Source organism: Branchiostoma belcheri, unplaced genomic scaffold, assembly GCF_001625305.1.
Source record: "Branchiostoma belcheri isolate BF01 breed outbred unplaced genomic scaffold, Haploidv18h27 scaffold25, whole genome shotgun sequence".
Taxonomy (NCBI): domain Eukaryota; kingdom Metazoa; phylum Chordata; class Leptocardii; order Amphioxiformes; family Branchiostomatidae; genus Branchiostoma; species Branchiostoma belcheri.
Genome location: NW_017803854.1, coordinates 963,843 through 981,088, shown reverse-complemented (window position 1 = coordinate 981,088; position 17,246 = coordinate 963,843). Strand labels below are relative to the sequence as shown.

At 41.0% G+C, this 17,246-nt stretch overlaps 3 protein-coding genes across 3 annotated transcripts; 2 read left to right on the top strand and 1 right to left on the bottom strand.

Moving 5' to 3' along the window:
- Positions 1 to 2,553: 2,553 nt before the first annotated feature.
- Positions 2,554 to 12,651, bottom strand: LOC109471589 (uncharacterized protein C2orf42-like). Its single transcript, XM_019770938.1, has 8 exons — positions 12,573 to 12,651; positions 10,676 to 11,528; positions 10,195 to 10,284; positions 9,871 to 9,984; positions 9,273 to 9,371; positions 8,562 to 8,770; positions 4,738 to 4,900; positions 2,554 to 3,290 (listed from the first exon to the last, which is right to left on the bottom strand). The coding sequence occupies exons 2-8, from the start codon at positions 11,508 to 11,510 to the stop codon at positions 3,112 to 3,114; spliced, it is 1,689 nt and encodes a 562-aa protein (XP_019626497.1). The 5' UTR covers positions 11,511 to 11,528; positions 12,573 to 12,651; the 3' UTR covers positions 2,554 to 3,111.
- On the top strand, positions 5,769 to 8,289 carry LOC109471546. Its single transcript, XM_019770894.1, has 2 exons — positions 5,769 to 6,464; positions 7,132 to 8,289. The coding sequence occupies exons 1-2, from the start codon at positions 6,365 to 6,367 to the stop codon at positions 7,551 to 7,553; spliced, it is 522 nt and encodes a 173-aa protein (XP_019626453.1). The 5' UTR covers positions 5,769 to 6,364; the 3' UTR covers positions 7,554 to 8,289.
- A 279-nt stretch (positions 12,652 to 12,930) lies between the features above and the next one.
- On the top strand, positions 12,931 to 17,140 carry LOC109471532 (acylpyruvase FAHD1, mitochondrial-like). The gene is made up of 6 exons (XM_019770879.1): positions 12,931 to 13,029; positions 13,631 to 13,730; positions 14,938 to 15,127; positions 15,818 to 16,000; positions 16,700 to 16,787; positions 17,094 to 17,140. The coding sequence occupies exons 1-6, from the start codon at positions 12,956 to 12,958 to the stop codon at positions 17,122 to 17,124; spliced, it is 666 nt and encodes a 221-aa protein (XP_019626438.1). The 5' UTR covers positions 12,931 to 12,955; the 3' UTR covers positions 17,125 to 17,140.
- Positions 17,141 to 17,246: the final 106 nt, after the last annotated feature.

Here is a 17,246-nt window from a genome sequence, read left to right as displayed (position 1 = left end):
GCTCCCATACTCTTTCTCAACTACCGAGTGCTAAGCAGAGAAAGCATTATGTACCATTTTTGGTTGTTTCCCGCCGACTCGCCGTAGGGCAAACTTTCGACCAATGACGTACAGTTGTAATTAGAAGATGATTGACATTACACGAAGCCTCCGAAACGGGATCCGTTCGGGGATTCCCTCAACCCTTTTTTGCGCGAAACGAGTCTTTGTCCAATCACATGCGATCGCAAGCACCAAGATAGTTGAAGTACAATTGGCCAATAATTTATTCGCTAGCATGTTGGACGGCACGCACGGTTGCCAACTGAACCGAGGAAAATAGATAAATACATTGTTCTGAAACCCTTCAACTGTCTCAAGCTTTCTATGAAGAGTCCAGGTGGCTGGTCAACGACCGACATATCAAGTGACCTTGAAAAACACACCCCTCTCCACACACACAGTGGCAAAACAGTAATGTAGAGTTTTCCAGGCTAGAATTTATAATAGGTGTACAGTACCCATGCAGTACAGCTATTGATACTGTGAATCATGAAACTATTATGCAGGGAGGGAATGGGAGGTTTTCAGTGTTACAAATATGCGATTGAAACAATTCTGTAGTGCCGTGGCCTAGTAATTATGTAATCTACACAGAACAACCAATGATAGACCACAGATTGTTTTGTAAGTCATTTATGGCAATTGTAGTACATTACATTACATAGCAAGAGTTCATCATATATGTACAACTTTCCATAGGTTGAAATCTATGAACAGAAATCTATCAACATCATGACAATACATGAACAAAAATACAAAATTTAATCCAAACCGATTTGGATGAAACTGAAATATGTAGGTAATATACATAATCCATCGACATTTCAGGAACAATCAACATGCTGCTTACATTGTAATACAAAAAGAGTTCAGTATGTACATATGACAAATTAGTAGTACTCAACACTCTGCCATGCTGTAATAGTGAAAATTCACTACATATATACATATAAACATGTACACTGAACAATGAATAAACCACAAGTTATATTGATTTTCTTTAATTCCATTGTATCAGAACTTTACATCATTCTGTAAATATCTACAGAATGTCGGAATAAATACCAGTTGTTCTTTTTTAAGAATTGGATATCGATAGATCATTCATACAATTTATTTGAATTGGCCAGCATTGAGCCCAACATTTGTTTTCTTATTTATTTCTAAAGTTACTGTCTTCACCTTTCAATACAAGGTAAATAAATACTTCTAAACAGTCAACAAGGATTGCTATATAGACAACTGTTGAACCGACATACATGTACAATCAAACATCAACATTGAACAGTCATGAAAGTTCATCTGTGTTGGTAGTTACATGTTTAAAGTTAAAGGCTCTTAAAGGTATCTGGTAGATGATGTCATCATCCATCTCACTTAACCGTGACAGGGGCTGACATCGTCTACCAGATACCTATGACCCAGTGTTGACATCACACATTAAAGAAGCCACGGGACAAGCCCCACTGGATCAGTCTACTGATGAAGACCAGAGTGACTGGTAGAAAGCTCTAGGTGAGAGAACTTTTTGTGTTGGATCTAAAGTTTTAACTCTAAACATATAACTACCAACACAGATGAACTTTCATGATAGAACATTGAACAGTGTTAGTTTTATTGGCAGTGGAATTGTTTCTGTCTTATGGCACAAGAAAGTTTGCCAGGTGTGAGAAATACATGTATAACCTTAAAGTTTATGTTTCGGTTTAATCAAGGTTTTAAAGACAGTGTCTTTATTTAAAACCTCCTTGGTTCAATCATCATACATGTACTTTATTTAATTTGCTTTTAGGACAACAAACTGCATCTAGTTCCATTCAAGTTTTACTTACTAAGTTCTTTCTAACTTTATGTGGTAACAGTATACTGCATTATTTTTCAGCTGCCAAACTAACCAACCTACATTACATGTATGTATGAACAGAACTGCATGGTACAAATGTATGTGATACCACTGTGATTGAGAAGCCTACTAGTATTTATAAGGTCACACCAATTTAGTTTGTTAAACCAATTGATTTAAATTGGTGCAGCCATACCTAATGTATATAGATATGGAGCACGTCAGCGTAACATACTGCTCCTGTGTGAAACCTGTAATGTATAGCAGTTTGGCAGAATGTCTTATACACTAAGAAAGGTTGTATTCGCGTATATAAGGTTAACAACCCATCTGTAGTTTCCAAATGTTATGTCGGAAAAGATGTGCTCTTGCAACAGGCAAAATACTGATGCAATGGTGACCAAACATCCAACGAAAACCATGAAAAAACAGGGTTTTGCACAGGTGCAGTACGTTCTGTCAATGTGCTTAGATATTGTATTACATGTATAAGATGGCCTCTACTTCTGGTAGTGGGAGGGTTCTGCGTACTTCCATGTGCCCATCGTGCTTGTGGCTGCATTGATATTTGTGAAAACCTGTAACAACTGGGAAGACAAGGACTGTCTTCTTCAACTGTTGGGGCCAAGATATGAGCATTTTGGAGCAGGTGAATCCTAGAACCAAATAATTTAATTAGTGTGGCCTAATGTGTAGATCTGGTACCAGTATTATAAGATGGCCTCTACTTCCGGTAGGGGGAGGGTCCTGCGTACTTCCATGTGTCTGTCGCGCTGGTGGCCGCATTGATAGACTTGAAAAACTGTTACAACTAGGAAGACAAGGACTGTCTTCTTCCCTTGTCTTCTGCAACTGTTGGGGCCAAGATATGAGCATTTGGAGCTGATTTCTTTTTTCAGAAAAATTAAGCAGGTGAATCCAAGAACCAGTTGATTTAAATTGGTGTGGCCTAATGTATACTAATAGATATTGTATTATAAGATGGTCTCTACTTCCGGTAGGGGGAGGGTTCTGCGTACTTCCATTTGTCCATCGCGCTGGTGGCCGCATTGATAGATGTGAAAAACTGTAACAACTGGGAAGACAAGGACTGTCTTCTTCAACTGTTGGGGCCAAGATATGAGCCTTTTGGAGCTGATTTCTTTTTTCAGAAAAATTAAGCAGGCAAATCCAAGAACCAGTTGATTTAAATTGGTGTGGCCTAATGTATACTAATAGATATTGTATTATAAGATGGCCTCTACTTCTGGTAGTGGGAGGGTTCTGCGTACTTCCATGTGACCGTTCCGCTGGTGGCCGTACTCAAACTTGATGCGCAGCTCGCCGATCTTGCACCTGGGCAGGATGTCCGGGATCCACTCGATGACAAACGGGGTGGGCTCCTTCTGGTCGGGACTCGTGTTCCCTACAAAACGTTGGGTCGGATGTTAACATTGTAATAACTAGAGGTCCACGATCTCATACCTTCGCCAAATGATGTTAGCTTTTATGATTAAGAAATTATATATTAATCCCCCTAATTATGCAAATAGGATCCTCAATTGCATGGATTATATCTGTTGATCATATTCTCCACCAAAAGACAGTCTTATCTTAACAAAGAATGCCATGATGACATTTTCTCATAAATTATGCAAATGAAGTCCTTATTTGAATAAGTTATGTTTAATTATGTTCACCTTAACTTAACTTTCAAACACCCCAAGTATAAAATTCCAGGCAGTTACCACTATGCAATTATAATATTTTCTCATTAATTATGCAAATTAGTCTTCATTTGCATAATCAATATCTGCCTGTGTTTCTCTCATTCTTAATAACATATGTCACAAGCTTGAACTTCCTATTATGGAATGCAGCTGATAAATAGAATTTCCTCATTAATTATGCAAATTACATCCATATTTGCATAATTGTAATATCATTATGCCAAGCATCACTCAAGCTACCTACATACCAAAAATCACGATGATCCATCAATCGGTTCTTGAGTTATCCCCCTTTAAACATTTGTCCTTTAAACCCCCCTGCAGTTCTAGAGCAAGCAACTAGGGGGCTCAAACTCATGTCACTTTATCCCCAGCACAAGAGCTATCTACCATCCAAATTTCGTCACCCTAGCATGTCTGGATCATGAGATATCAAAACCGGAAGTTCTGCTGCAGTACCATGACAAGCCGCCAGGTGGCCCAAAATCTAATCATTTTGAGGTCTCATCAAGACCTACCCACCTACCAAGTATCAAGACAATCCATCAAGACCTTCTCAAGTTATTGTGTTGACAGACAGACAGACACACACACACACACACACATACACGAACGCCCCTGAAAACATAACCTTCTTGGCGAAGGTAATAATAATTTTTACGGCTATTGGTGGCAAATGTGCAGATGTTGTCACATTGGCACACAAAATATGTAGTGTGTTTTTGGCAAATATATTAGACAGATAAGCCAAAGAGGCTCGGTTGGCATCACTCCACCGTCAGGGAAAGGAAAGTAAAGTTCCTTCCAAAGGGCACAACAACGGGGCATGGTGAGTATCGAACCCGGGACCTATTGGTTCCAAGTCCAACGCTCTAACCGACACCACTAACATTGTAATGCTGGGCTAGAAATACCACCTGCATGTGAAGGTTAGTGCAGGTAAAATTGGAGCTGTGCAGGTATTTCTGATGTCTACCTGCACCTAACCTGCACTGGTCCATGTACTGGGTTTATGCAGGTTGTGTACTTGGGAAAAAAATCCAGAAAAGTAGTATTTTCAGAGATGACAACAGGATCAGCAGAAATACAGCAAATGTAATTCAAAGAAGGGTCTTACTGTAAGTTTCAAACTTTGCAACTTACCAACTTTCAAATAAGTCTTCAGTTCAAACGGCTTGATGGCTTGTTGGCCTTCTATCTTGCGGTACGCTTCAGCTATCGTTTCTACTTCAACTTTTGGGGCGTCGTACGGCTCGTAGGTCCCATCACGATTCTCCACAAAGCTGCGTGTCACCTCCAGGGGCATCTGGGTTGAAGACAAACCAAAATAATACTAAGATTCACAATGTCAATGGCCCCAAGTTGCAAGTACAAAGAAAAATATTCCTCCATAAATAAACAGTATAAATTCATTTATTTTTGCACAAACTTAAGTTCTGTTCCATCTTCTAAGGTCATTAGACAGAGATCATGAAAATAATACCATCGCAAACATTTCAGTATATACAGTAGCTTCACCTCCTACCATAGGTGTGTCGAAGATCTGTTTGACGTGCAGGATGTTGGTGATGTACCAGGTGTAATCACCAATATTCTACACTTTTACACAGAAGAATTTGAAGAATTACAGAACACACATATAGCTTCACTACACTTTAGTACTGCTCCATGGCTTCCTACCATAGGTGTGTTGAAGATCTGTTTGACATGCAGGATGTTGGTGATGTGCCACATGTAATGGATATGGCAGTAGAACTACCGTGAACATTTGAGGATTTACACTAGCTACACGTAGCTTCACTACACTTTAGTACTGCTCCATATGGCTTCCTAGTTTTTACCATAGGTGTGTCGAAGATCTGTTTGACATGCAGGATGTTGGTGATGTGCCACATGTAATGGACATGTCAGCAGAAAAATTAAACTACCGTGAACATTTCAAGGTTTACAGCAAACATACATTGTATTTTCACTACACTTTAGTACTGTATCTGTATGGCCAGTATAGTCACCAGCTTCACAGGCAGGTGGCGTGGCGGCAGCTGGCTACATTGCACCGAACGACTTGTTACACCTAACCCTTAAACATCCAACTCTAAACATTGTTTAAAGCTATCTAATGATAATGCCCCTACTGTACTTGGTGACAGTGAGTTTCACTCTGCGATAGTTTTAGTAGGGGTATTGGACGCCATATAATACCTGTTACGGGGCCGGTAAACACCGAAAATGGGGCGATTTTAGAGCGTTCAAACGAGTATATAACAAAGTAAAAATGCTTGAAATTTGGTATCAGTAGTTGAAGGAACTCTTTATCTCTTATTTTGTCCAAGTTTTATTAAGATACCTTCAATGGTAAGCGCGAAATCGCCGATCGGGTCGCGCGAGTTTTCCCGGCGGCGCCATGTGCGCGCCCTCCCCGTGCCGAAAATTTCAAGAAGGCGCTGATCGCCGGAGCCCGCCCGCGCGTACCGTGTGCAAAATCCAGAAAAAAATAGCCACTAATTTGTAGCCAAGAATACGAGCTTTCGAAAAATGCCTTCTTTTTTTCTGTACGACGTCAGGATCGAAAGTTGTCCGCATGTGAAACTTTCAAAGTGCGATATCTCCACAACTTGCCCCCGGGGCAATTTTAAAAGGAAACCATCATATGAAAATTCAGAACATTAGCTTTAATTTGATGCAAGATTCGCATATGTGCGATCCTGCTGTACGCGCGGAATATGGGGTTACTTTCCGGACGATTTTGGCTTCAACCGGGTAAACAACAATGGCGGCCGTGGGCAGCTACGTGCCGGAGCGCTGCCATTCCGCCGCAAATTTGACGCCATCCGACGTCGTAGAGTTCATCACGACCGGCCAAAAACCAGGTAAGGTATTTATTCAAGTATTTTGGGAGTTTTAACGTGTTATTGTGTGCCCTTTTGTCCGTTTTTGCTTCGATATGTCACATATGAACACGAAGCACATGTCAGTGTATTGTTAGCTGTGAATCGTCGGCAAAAATGAGCCTTCCAGCCGGATAAATCGTGACTTTTCCGCTATTCGAAGCATTATTATTTTCTTGAAGATACATTAGTTCGTTATCTTGTTCCTATATGTATATTTTTGTTGTTGTATACGTGTTTTGGGGCTCGTTTGCGTCGCGTCTGTTGTGTCGTCGTATGGGGTGGGAGGGGGGCGTGACGTTTGTGTATTTGGGTCCTTACCTTAGGTCAGGATAAGATCATTTTTTCCATAACATTTCTTTTTAACGGGAAATATCTGTTTTTCTTTTTATTGCCACGCTATTACAACATTTCTTTATGCTCATATTTTTTTAATTCTTTGTGAAAACCTAAAATTTACTTAGTTACATTAATTTTTATTTTTTTATTTTTTTTATTTTTTTTTTAAAATTAGTTTACAAACTGTTACTTAGTGTTAGTACAGGTGCCATAGGTACTTACACAGGTATTCATATATAAACACAAGTATGTATATATAAATATATAATTTAAATTAATATAGTTTCATTTTTTTTATTATTCTTTGCAGCAAACTGTGAAACAGTTCTATGCTCCACACTACTTCTGCTGGAGTGTGGGCTACGTGACCAGGGCATGAGTGCCAACGAACATCTTCCTGGGCTTGTCCATGCCATCGACAGTGCTGTGGAGCTGCCGACGTACTGCTCGAATGTGTTGAAGAAAATTTGGAAGAAAGCTGAAGAGTGTGGACAGGAAGACCTGGACAACCTTCTTGCATCACCTGTAAGCTCAGTCTACAAACCTAAGAAAAAGGAAGACCCCAACAAGGTTGGAGAAGAGTGTGCAAAGGCTGGAATAACACGTCATGTGTTGGACAAAGGCTGGGACAACCCTCCTAAAATAGTTGTGACAAAAATGATGGTGGCAGAGATAGAAGGCTACTGCCAACCTGAGACTGACGACGATAGATGGGTGGGAAGAGATAGATAAACAGTACGTGCAATATTACAACAGGTACTTCGCCCAAACACAGCGTGCCGTCAAGTCCAAGAGGAACCTGAAAAAGAAGAAAAGGACATGAGTAAGATTAGGACCAATAGATCTCTATAGACTTTAATATTGTTAAGTTTTAAGATAAGTTTTATATAGTAGAAGATGGATAAATGTATACAAAACATCTATGTTCTGTAAGAAAATCTGTCGATGCATATATAATGAGGGAACGTCATAAAACTGTGTGTAAATTCATAATAGTACTATAAGATGATGAGATATGCCAATTTTGATAGCAAATTTGGATTCAGCACGTGCCAAAACCCCCTAGATGTGAAATATGTTGACATACAATGAAAGACATGGGAGAAAATGCATTCGCGCATAATTAATTAGGCCGACGGCAATAAAGTCATAAAAGCACGATATGGAGATAAGATATGCCACTTTTGATTGTAAATTCGGATTCAGTGTGTGTCCAAACCCCTTAGATGTGAATTTGGATCAGATATGTTTAAGTATAGTGGAATTATTGTGGTTTTGCATATGTAATTAGGGGGACTTAGAAATTTTTGGCATTTTGCCAAAATCAACGGTTTCCATGCGTGCTCCCGAAGAGCATATTGTTCAATATTTCAGGATTATGTATTTCTGTAAATAATGATGCAATGAATCTGGTTTTTACACATCATTTAATATGATATCAATAGAGCATTGTACAAGTAAATTGAAGTCTGTGTGATGTTTCGTTTTTATGATATTAGCATATGAAAAATGATAAAAATGGCGTATCTTACCGACTTCGTAACAATGACGACCCCAAAATGGGGACATAAATTACAAATATCTCCGCCATACAACATCCGATTTACTTCAAACAAAAACCATTTTGTTCAGTTTAATGAGCTCTTTCTAAAAAGCTACACTGTTAATTGCTAACAACAAAACAAAATTTTTGTCCAATACCCCTAGTTTTAGGAAAGAATGAGTTCCATGGCTTCGTACCATAGGAGTGTCGAAGATCTGTTTGACATGCAGGATGTTGGTGATGTGCCAGGTGTACTTGGAGAAGGTGCCGAGCGGGAGGGCGTCCTTCCGCACAAACGCCACCGTGGAGTTGGGCAGGCGCCGCTTCTTGCAGCCCGCGGAAATCCTCTGCTGCAGGGCGTCAAAGAACGGCTGCGGGACATGGAACACCAGCGGGTCTGGGTAACCTGGGAGGAAAGGTTGTAATGCTTATTTATCACAGAAAAGGCAAGTTGGTATTTTGCTGTCTGTTGTTTGTCTGTCTGTGTGACTTAGATGGCTTTATTTTGCTGTCTATAACTCTGTCAGATACATTATCAAAGTTTCACACATGATCATTCAATCTTTCAGTTCTGTTCCATTTTGTTTTCTTCGATACCTTTAATATGTATAGCAGTACAGTACTGGTACACAATGATTCGCATTCAGTATTTTTTTACTTTTACCAAATTGATTTCCGCAGTACTGTATCTGTACGCAGCACTAAATCCAATGATGTGCTGGACCTCAAAATAAAACCGCCATGAATATAAATGAATTTACAGCACTCTACTACCATAGGAGGACCTAGAAGCCCTGACCCCCAGAGGAGTATTGGAAGGGGAAGAGTGTAGCAGTGGTGACTTGAGAAGAAGAAGAAGACCATATGGGAAAACCTAAGCCTGATAGAAATTAAAAGGACTGTCTCACCGTCAAACTGGTAATGCATGGTCTGGTTGATTCTCTCCACCACACTCCCCAACCACTCCTGGAAGGACAGAGAGATCTCTGTCTCGTCTACTGTGGTAGCTGCAACAGAAATAGACAAGTTAGCAAATCAGATAATATATGTGGCTGTGTGAATAGGAATAGCCATATCAAAGGGCAGGGAAAAGTATAGGCTGATACTATACAGCTACAGGTATTGGGTGCATGATATGCAATTTTGGACCACACAAATTTAGAGCTGTGCACCTAATTTGTAACTGGTGCACCTCAAAATTTGTGTAGATGTGTGTTACGATGAAGGGCGGTTATACTGGCTATACAGATACAGATATGTCTCGAAATTACACCTGCACTTGCAGGTTAGTGCAGGTAAAACTGAAGTTGTGCAAAAAGAGAAGTGTAAGAAGAATTTTTTTTTTTGCTGTGAATGGCAAGGTTGGTAGTTTAAACACTGTTGGAATAACTTATACAAACCTGTACCCTGAAAACTACAGCAAATGGCAGGGTCAACATTAGTATTTTGTGCTCGTGGGAGTAAGACTTGTACATCTGTAGCCTGAAAACTACAGTTCTGACTTACCAGGTCTCTTAGCACACGGAGGACTGGCCGCTGCAACTGTTTTCTTGATGGGGGTTTTCTTGGTGGGAATGTTTCCGCTGTCTTGTAATGTTAGCAGTGCACTACTGGCCTGGGCTGTGGAAACAGAACAATTGGAATGAGAAATAAGAAATATGAGGTTATACTACTAGTACTATAGTACAAAGCTACTTTGGTATATTTTGGTTCATAATACCAAACTCTAAATCTTTTTACATGCAAACATTTCAAGTTACTGCTTCATGTATTTCTACCTGCTATCATACTTTTTCAGTAAAACTTCAAAAATCATATCATTTTACCCACCTAATGTGTCGTCTTTCTTTCTCTTCTTTGATATCTTGGGGGACCCTTCTAACACCTCCAGTATCTCCAGTGTCTTGTCTGGGGCTGCACCTGGAATAAATTGTTGAAAAACTGAATGTAAAGTCATATACCTTCATGGAAGTTCATCTGTGTTGGTGGTTACGTCATGTTTAGGTCAAAACGTGTTCTAACACCGGGGATTATTCTCACCTAGACATTCAACCAGTCACTCTGGTCTTTTTCAATATACTGACTCAGTGAGTGACTGAATGTAAAGTTAGCAAGTTTTTTTATCTTTACGTAGTAATTTCATGTAAAAACCTGAATGAAGTATAATACTTTTTCAATTACTATGCTCCAGGTAGTTAGTTAATAAAATTTTTGACAGCAGCTATGTGGTATCAGCTCAATATTGAAAATGCAAAGTGTTTACTAACTTGTCTATCACTTGAAAATTGAAGCAAACGTTGAAAATATGTACCTGGGTTGTCGAGGTTTATGTAGTAGGCGAACTCCTCCGTGAGCTTGTCATCGCTGGCGAAGGCGCAGATGCAGGCGTAGAAGTGGACACACCTCCTGGCCTGCTCCGACACGCCCTGACTCTTCACCGTCTTGAACATCCGGCACGTGCAGTGGAACTTGTGCTCCGCTGCGTCGCGATTCCGGCTCGTGTCGCTGAACGAGAAGTGCAGGAAACCGAGCGGCTGTCTCGGGTCGGGTTTGCACTTCACTACCATGATGTTTTTCGTGACTCGTTGCACGAGCGGTCCTGTTGTTTCTGTAGCCAGGAGCCATATAGCCTGCTTGATTTCGTTGGATATGTTTAGGGAGTTCAGAACGGAGTTTTTCAGGGTGAGCGGTGTGGCTTCTGCCTCGCAGGAAAGGGCTAACTTGATGTGGGGGCAGGTCTCTTCGGTAACGTGTCGGACTCTCTGACAAGTCTCGACGAAACAACGCCCGGCGCCAGACGCAGCGATCAGCGCCGCTCCGTCCTCAGTCTGAGTGGGATTGCCGTCTGCATCGGTTGTTAGGGGCAACTGGACGAATCCTCGATAGTCCGGCCCACGGTCGCGCAAGCGCACCGAGAACACCTGCACGGTGGACCCCGTGATGATGCGCACGGCGTCCGCGCTGTGTCCCGACTTGCGGACCTTGTCGCGGAACACGGTGTTGCACTCCTTGTTCTTGCAGCTCAGGCCGCGCGTCCCGTTGAGGGTCCCGCACTTCGGGCATTTCTTGACGCCGCGCAACGTGGGTTTACCAAGGTCTGCGAACAGGCTCTTGATCTTTTCCTGGGTGGTTGCCATCATTGACATCTGGTGAGTTGCTGGGGTCTGAAACAAACAAAAAAATGTTTCAAACAATGTAACGGCAAAGCATAATTTTGGCTCAGAACCAAGAGGTCTCGGGTTCGAATCCTGCCATGTCATCAACCTTGTGCGCTTGATGACTTTCCTCGGGTGTTAATGAGTATGCCAGAATAATCATTATCATGATCGTGGGCATTAAAAAAAACCAAACCAAACATAAAACAGCACTTTCAGTGACAGCAAATTTACAGTGAGTTTCACAACATTTTCGTCCTCCCCTCCCCCAACAACAAAATTATGCCGTTTCTATAATTGGAACGGGACTGTAGATTTTCCACAGCAGCATTCAGCCTCGCTCAATCTGTCACTTTTCTCATGACATTGCCTAAGTTTTCCTATTTTTGCTGCCACTTTCTAGCGCAGTCATATTCTCGCAGTCATATTCTCTTCTAAGCGGGATGCTGACATAAATTGTTGTTGTTGTTGTCCTTGTTTAACGTCTGTTAACTATATATTATAATTAAGTCGCTAGACGTGGTCTCTAGGTGCTCAGTGTTACGCTTGGATCAGTTCAGAGTCAGTTGTCTCTCAAGGTATTAACACTTGGTGACTTGTGCTTGTGTGAACCTGGGAGTGTTTCTAGGAGAGCACGTCAAATCGGTGCGTACTCTCGATGTACATAAATATCTATCATAATAAATTTTCAAACTTACTTGTACATGTACTGTAAATCGTTATCGCTTTATCTTCTCTACTAAGCAAAGAATACCTTCATACGGTCAGTTTAACACTTATATTTTAGATGTCACAAAAGATCAGCGATGGCAAACTGACAAATTTACATGCACAAGCGGCAGTTTTCGTACGACAAACGACTGCATGATCAGCTACGCGACTTGGCGCTTTTTTTTCATCGCCATTTTTTCTGTCCCTTTGCTTCACCCTTGCTTGCAAAGCTTTAATACGCCGTACATGAGCTATTACGAACAACAGCTACACAAAACATGTCAGCTATCCATCTACTATATAAAAGCTGTCTAGTTTTAAAGACAACGGTGTCTAAATCACCTGAAAAGACCTCGTTCTTGGCCGAAACAAGCGCTCTCTTCACTGACGAACGTCCACCATTTTGACAACAAAGGAAAGCTCGAGCAGAATATAGTATCCGGGTGCTGATTGGTCTATCGGATCATGTGGCTTTCATAAACTTTGACTTGATTGGTCGATCGAAATTTGTAAATCTCGTTTTTTAATTTTTGGTCAGAATTTTTCATTTCATAACCCCATATTATCAGATAACAAAATATACCCAGAAATCGTCAAGTATGGAAGATTTTTGCGGACAAATATTAAAAACTAAGGTCAAAGGTAAGATGTAACTGGGGCATAGGTCAAAGGTAAAAGGATAGTCCAGAGGTCTTGCCAAGTACGACTCCTTTGCAAGTTTTACGATGGCAGCGCCTTTAAAACTCTCCAGATTCTACGAATGGGGTAGAAAGATTGTTGGAGTAGGTAGGAATTACAGGTAAAAATTGTAATGTATACACTTTTTCTAAACAAGAAGGTTATACAAAAGTATTATCTAATAAATTTTGCCGGTTGTAACTTTTTAAGGTTGAACTTCCTGACTGAACTTTGTAACGTTACATTGCAGCATATGTAAACTTACATTATCGTTACACGTTGAAAATGATTTCGATATTGCTAAATGAAATTAAATATCCATATTAATTATGTAATTATAACATAATTATCATATTAATATTATATCATCATTCATAATTATTATCATATCACAGTTAACTATCATAATTAACTGGAGCAGAGCTCCTACCCAGCTTGAACAAATATACTCTACTCTTTTCTACTCATAGTCATAAAACGTTATATATATTATATAACATTTATTTATATTTATAATGTTATAAAAAATTATAATGTGCTCTAGTTTATTTTACTTGTCACCATCAATTCTAATGAATGACTTTATTTCAGGTAATACCCATAATACAAACATAAAACCACATAAACATTAAACATACAACAATTTATACACATTTTTGATAAATATATAATATGAATTAACTGATTTGCATCTAATTTGCATATGATCTATCTGATTGCAGAGCTCACTGTGCAGAGCTGGGTAATCCTGTCCCAAAAGAACCTGTCCTGTTTCTCAAGCCGACAACTTGTTACCTTCCCGAGGGGAAAGGGCCAACCAGGGTATGATCATGCTTGCAATCTTTGGAGGGCCTGCACCAGTGTTCTAGCCAGCCCGAAAGTTGTTTCTGTCATCTAAATTTTTTTTTTCTTTACTTGACTTCATGTCGAGCACCGAAAGCACGGGTGCAACCATCCTGGGTTCTGGGAGCATGCCATGGAAAAATTTGAAACCTCTCAAATGCTATTTCCTGCATTTTGAAATTTGAGGGGAAAATTTTGCTGGTAGAAAGCTTAGCTTAAACTTCAGTCACACAACGTTCTGTCAAATGACGGAAAGGCGGATGCTGGCTAGAACACTGGTCCGTACCCTAAAATTAAAAAGCTAACTGCTACGAATCATGATAGACCACCACTTTAAACTTGGATGAGCAGGTTCACAGTTTAATTGAACTGCACTGCCCAGACATGTTTTGTTGATGCAGGTATGTCTCTTTGACAAACCGGTAGCAACCACAAGGCGTCACACAGTTCATGTTCACTTCAAACTCTGAACCTGCGTGTCCCTTATTTTCTTTGATGTTATATACTTTATCAGAAGTCAATGTGAGGAGATAGGCAAGCCCATTCCAGACGAACCAGCAGTTGTGTTCCTCAAGCCTCCATCTTGTATCTTGCTAGAAGGAACTGAGCCCATGCGGGTAGGCTTGCCTACTAATACAAACTTTGGGATTGCACTTTTGAACTTTGGCTACCACACCTACATATAGTTCACATGAACTTAAAGGTGATTTTTGAGCTCGAGTATAATCGGCTGAATACTAGTATTGATTTGTAAGTCTTTGTATTGTTACAGTCAATATTGAGTTACTTTTTTTGGTTGACCACTAAGACTGCTTTACCCTGTGATAGAAATATTAAAGTACAGCTCATACATATATACACAACAGCAATCACACTGCCTTGGCTTGGTGTAACTGTTTGTATAACGCTGCCACAGATGATAGAACTAGTAGCCTGTGTGCCGTCCTCTGTAGTTTCTGCCACTCCCTAATAATTAATGTCAGTCGATGGCTTCAGGAAAACTATGGAGGATGGCACCCAGGCTAAGATGACAGATGCAAAACCCCTAAATTCTCTAATAACTCTTTAAAGTTATAACTGTCCAGACTATCTAGATTGCTCTCATGTGCTGATGACTAGAGTTCTGATACTTGTGTTCTCTTGGAATCTAACATGTAGTCACCTATGTCCATGTGTCGATGTACAGGGCCCTCCCGGCTGTACAGAGCTCCACCATGAGGTAGAGCTTGGCGTGGTGATATCAGGAGGAGGCAGGAACATTCCCGAGGACCGCGCCATGGACCACGTGGGGGGGTACGTCCTCGCTCTGGACATGACGGCCAGGGACTACCAGGCTATCGCTAAGGAGAAGGGCATTCCATGGACATGGGCTAAGTGTAAGTATAAACCTCTATACTTTTCTCCAATGTTAGTGGTTTAAATAGTGGTTGTTTGTGGCATGAGGGGAGGTTGACGTTGACCCAACATGCAGGCCACTGTAAATGGTTTATTAAGTAGCGCATTGGTAGAACATACTGTGCCTGCGTGAAACCCTGATTTTACACGGTTTTTGTTGGCTTTTTGGTCGATATTGCATTAGAATTTTGTCAGTTGCAGACAATATCTTTTTCCCACATAACATTTGGAAACTACATACTGGTTGTTAAACTTATATGCCCAAGTACAACCCTATATGAGACGTTCTAGAAGAAATGCTATGCACAACACATTACAGGTTTCACGCAGGTGCAGTACGATCTAGGAGCTCCTAAGGAGCTAGGGGAATTTCTTATTACATATTTAATATAAGAGAAGAAGTAGATATTTCCTGTCTTTTCTCCCCAGGTTTTGACACAGCATGTCCAATCATCCTCAATTATCTAGGGACTGGAAAGCCCTTCGGCACAGTTTGGCTATATTTCTGACTACTGTCAAATTTTATGAGAGAAAAATCACTCATTTTTTTCCTCCGTTTCTCCCCAGGCTTTGACACAGCATGTCCGATCAGCAACTACTGACTACTGTTTTCTGTCAAGACTAAGTTTTGTTGCGAGAAAAGTAGACATTTCCTTTGTCTTTCTCCCCAGGCTTTGACACAGCATGTCCAATCAGTGAGTTTGTGCCCAAAGAAAAGGTGAGCGACCCGCAGGACCTGAACATGTGGCTGAAGGTGAACGGAGAGGTGAGACAGAAGACCAACACAGACGACATGATCTTCACTGTGCCGTACATCATCAGCTACATCAGCAAGATGATGACTCTGGAACGAGGTGAGATATCTGTCCTTGGTACTGATTGGCTGATACCCTCCCTGTCCTTGGTGCTGATTGGCTGATACCCTCCCTGTCCTTGCTGCTGATTGGCTGATACTGTCCCTGTCCTTGTTACTGGTTGGACTATACCTTTCTCTGTCCTTGGCACTGATTGGCTGATACCCTCCCTGTCCTTGGTGCTGACTGGCCGATACTGTCCCTTTCCTTAGTACTGGTTGGACTATACCTTTCTCTGTCCTTGGTACTGATTGGCTGATACCTTCACTGTCCTTGGTACTGATTGGCTGATACATTCACTGTCCTTGGTACTGATTGGTCTATTCAACCCAGATTACTGCAAGCCCATCCCTTGTGCTGATTGGACAATCCCACATCTGCTACATGTGCTCTTGCTACATGTGTTGCATACATGAGCACGTCGACAGAACATACTGCACCTTCGGCAGAACATCTTAAGATGTAATAAATAATAGATAAATGAAAACTTTTGTTCCAACACAAGAGATCGTTCTCACCTAGAGCTGTTTCGACCAGCCACTCTGGTCTTCTTCAATAGACTGACACTAAGTTGTCTCGTAGGTGAGATACCATTTGCCAAAGGTGAGATACCATTTGACTTTGAACTTCAAAAGCAGCAAATGTATCAAGAGCTTCTGTTTTCCTGAAATCGTTTCAAACAAATTTCTTTTGTTCCAGGTGACCTGATCCTGACAGGCACGCCCATGGGAGTGTCAGGTGTCCAGCCTAACGATGAGCTGGAGGCAGAGATAGAGGGTGTGGTGGCCATGAAGTTTACTGTGGGGGAAACACTGTGATGGAAAAATTAACCCTAAAGCCTCTGTCTGTCACACATAGCCAAATTTAAACATGACCCTCCCAAACATTGTCAAAATCTTTCCAACCATGATTAAGAGTAGGTCGTCAGCACTCAGGGCATGTTCAGGGGGTCATATTTGACTCAAATTTAACTCAAGATAGAGGGTGTTGTGGCCATGAAGTTCATTGTGGGGGAAACACTGTGATGGAAAGATTAACCCTAAAGCTCTTGTCACATAGTCGACCCCCCAAACACTGCAGAAATCTCCCCAACCATGAAGTTTACTGTGGGGGACACACTGTGATCCAGGGGAAATATTACTGTAAATCATGTTCTATTCGTGGCAGCAAAATTTTACGGTCTGAGAAATATGGACATGTTCGCTGAACTGTATGTGCACGGTGCCGTCAGGTGCAGATTATTTGT

What these genes read in the sequence shown, in the direction of transcription:
- LOC109471546 (XM_019770894.1), top strand. Translation starts at nt 6,365, where the DNA reads ATGGCGGCCGTGGGCAGCTACGTGCCGGAGCGCTGCCATTCCGCCGCA. An exon ending in CACGACCGGCCAAAAACCAG is followed by an intron (nt 6,465 to 7,131) that starts GTAAGGTATTTA and finishes TATTCTTTGCAG; the next exon opens with CAAACTGTGAAACAGTTCTA.
- LOC109471589 (XM_019770938.1), bottom strand. Translation starts at nt 11,510, where the DNA reads ATGTCAATGATGGCAACCACCCAGGAAAAGATCAAGAGCCTGTTCGCA. An exon ending in AAAGAAAGACGACACATTAG is followed by an intron (nt 9,985 to 10,194) that starts GTGGGTAAAATG and finishes CTGTTTCCACAG; the next exon opens with CCCAGGCCAGTAGTGCACTG. An exon ending in TCCGTGTGCTAAGAGACCTG is followed by an intron (nt 9,372 to 9,870) that starts GTAAGTCAGAAC and finishes TTTCTGTTGCAG; the next exon opens with CTACCACAGTAGACGAGACA.
- LOC109471532 (XM_019770879.1), top strand. Translation starts at nt 12,956, where the DNA reads ATGGCAGCGCCTTTAAAACTCTCCAGATTCTACGAATGGGGTAGAAAG. An exon ending in GGAGTAGGTAGGAATTACAG is followed by an intron (nt 13,030 to 13,630) that starts GTAAAAATTGTA and finishes ATCTGATTGCAG; the next exon opens with AGCTCACTGTGCAGAGCTGG. An exon ending in GATGATGACTCTGGAACGAG is followed by an intron (nt 16,001 to 16,699) that starts GTGAGATATCTG and finishes CTTTTGTTCCAG; the next exon opens with GTGACCTGATCCTGACAGGC.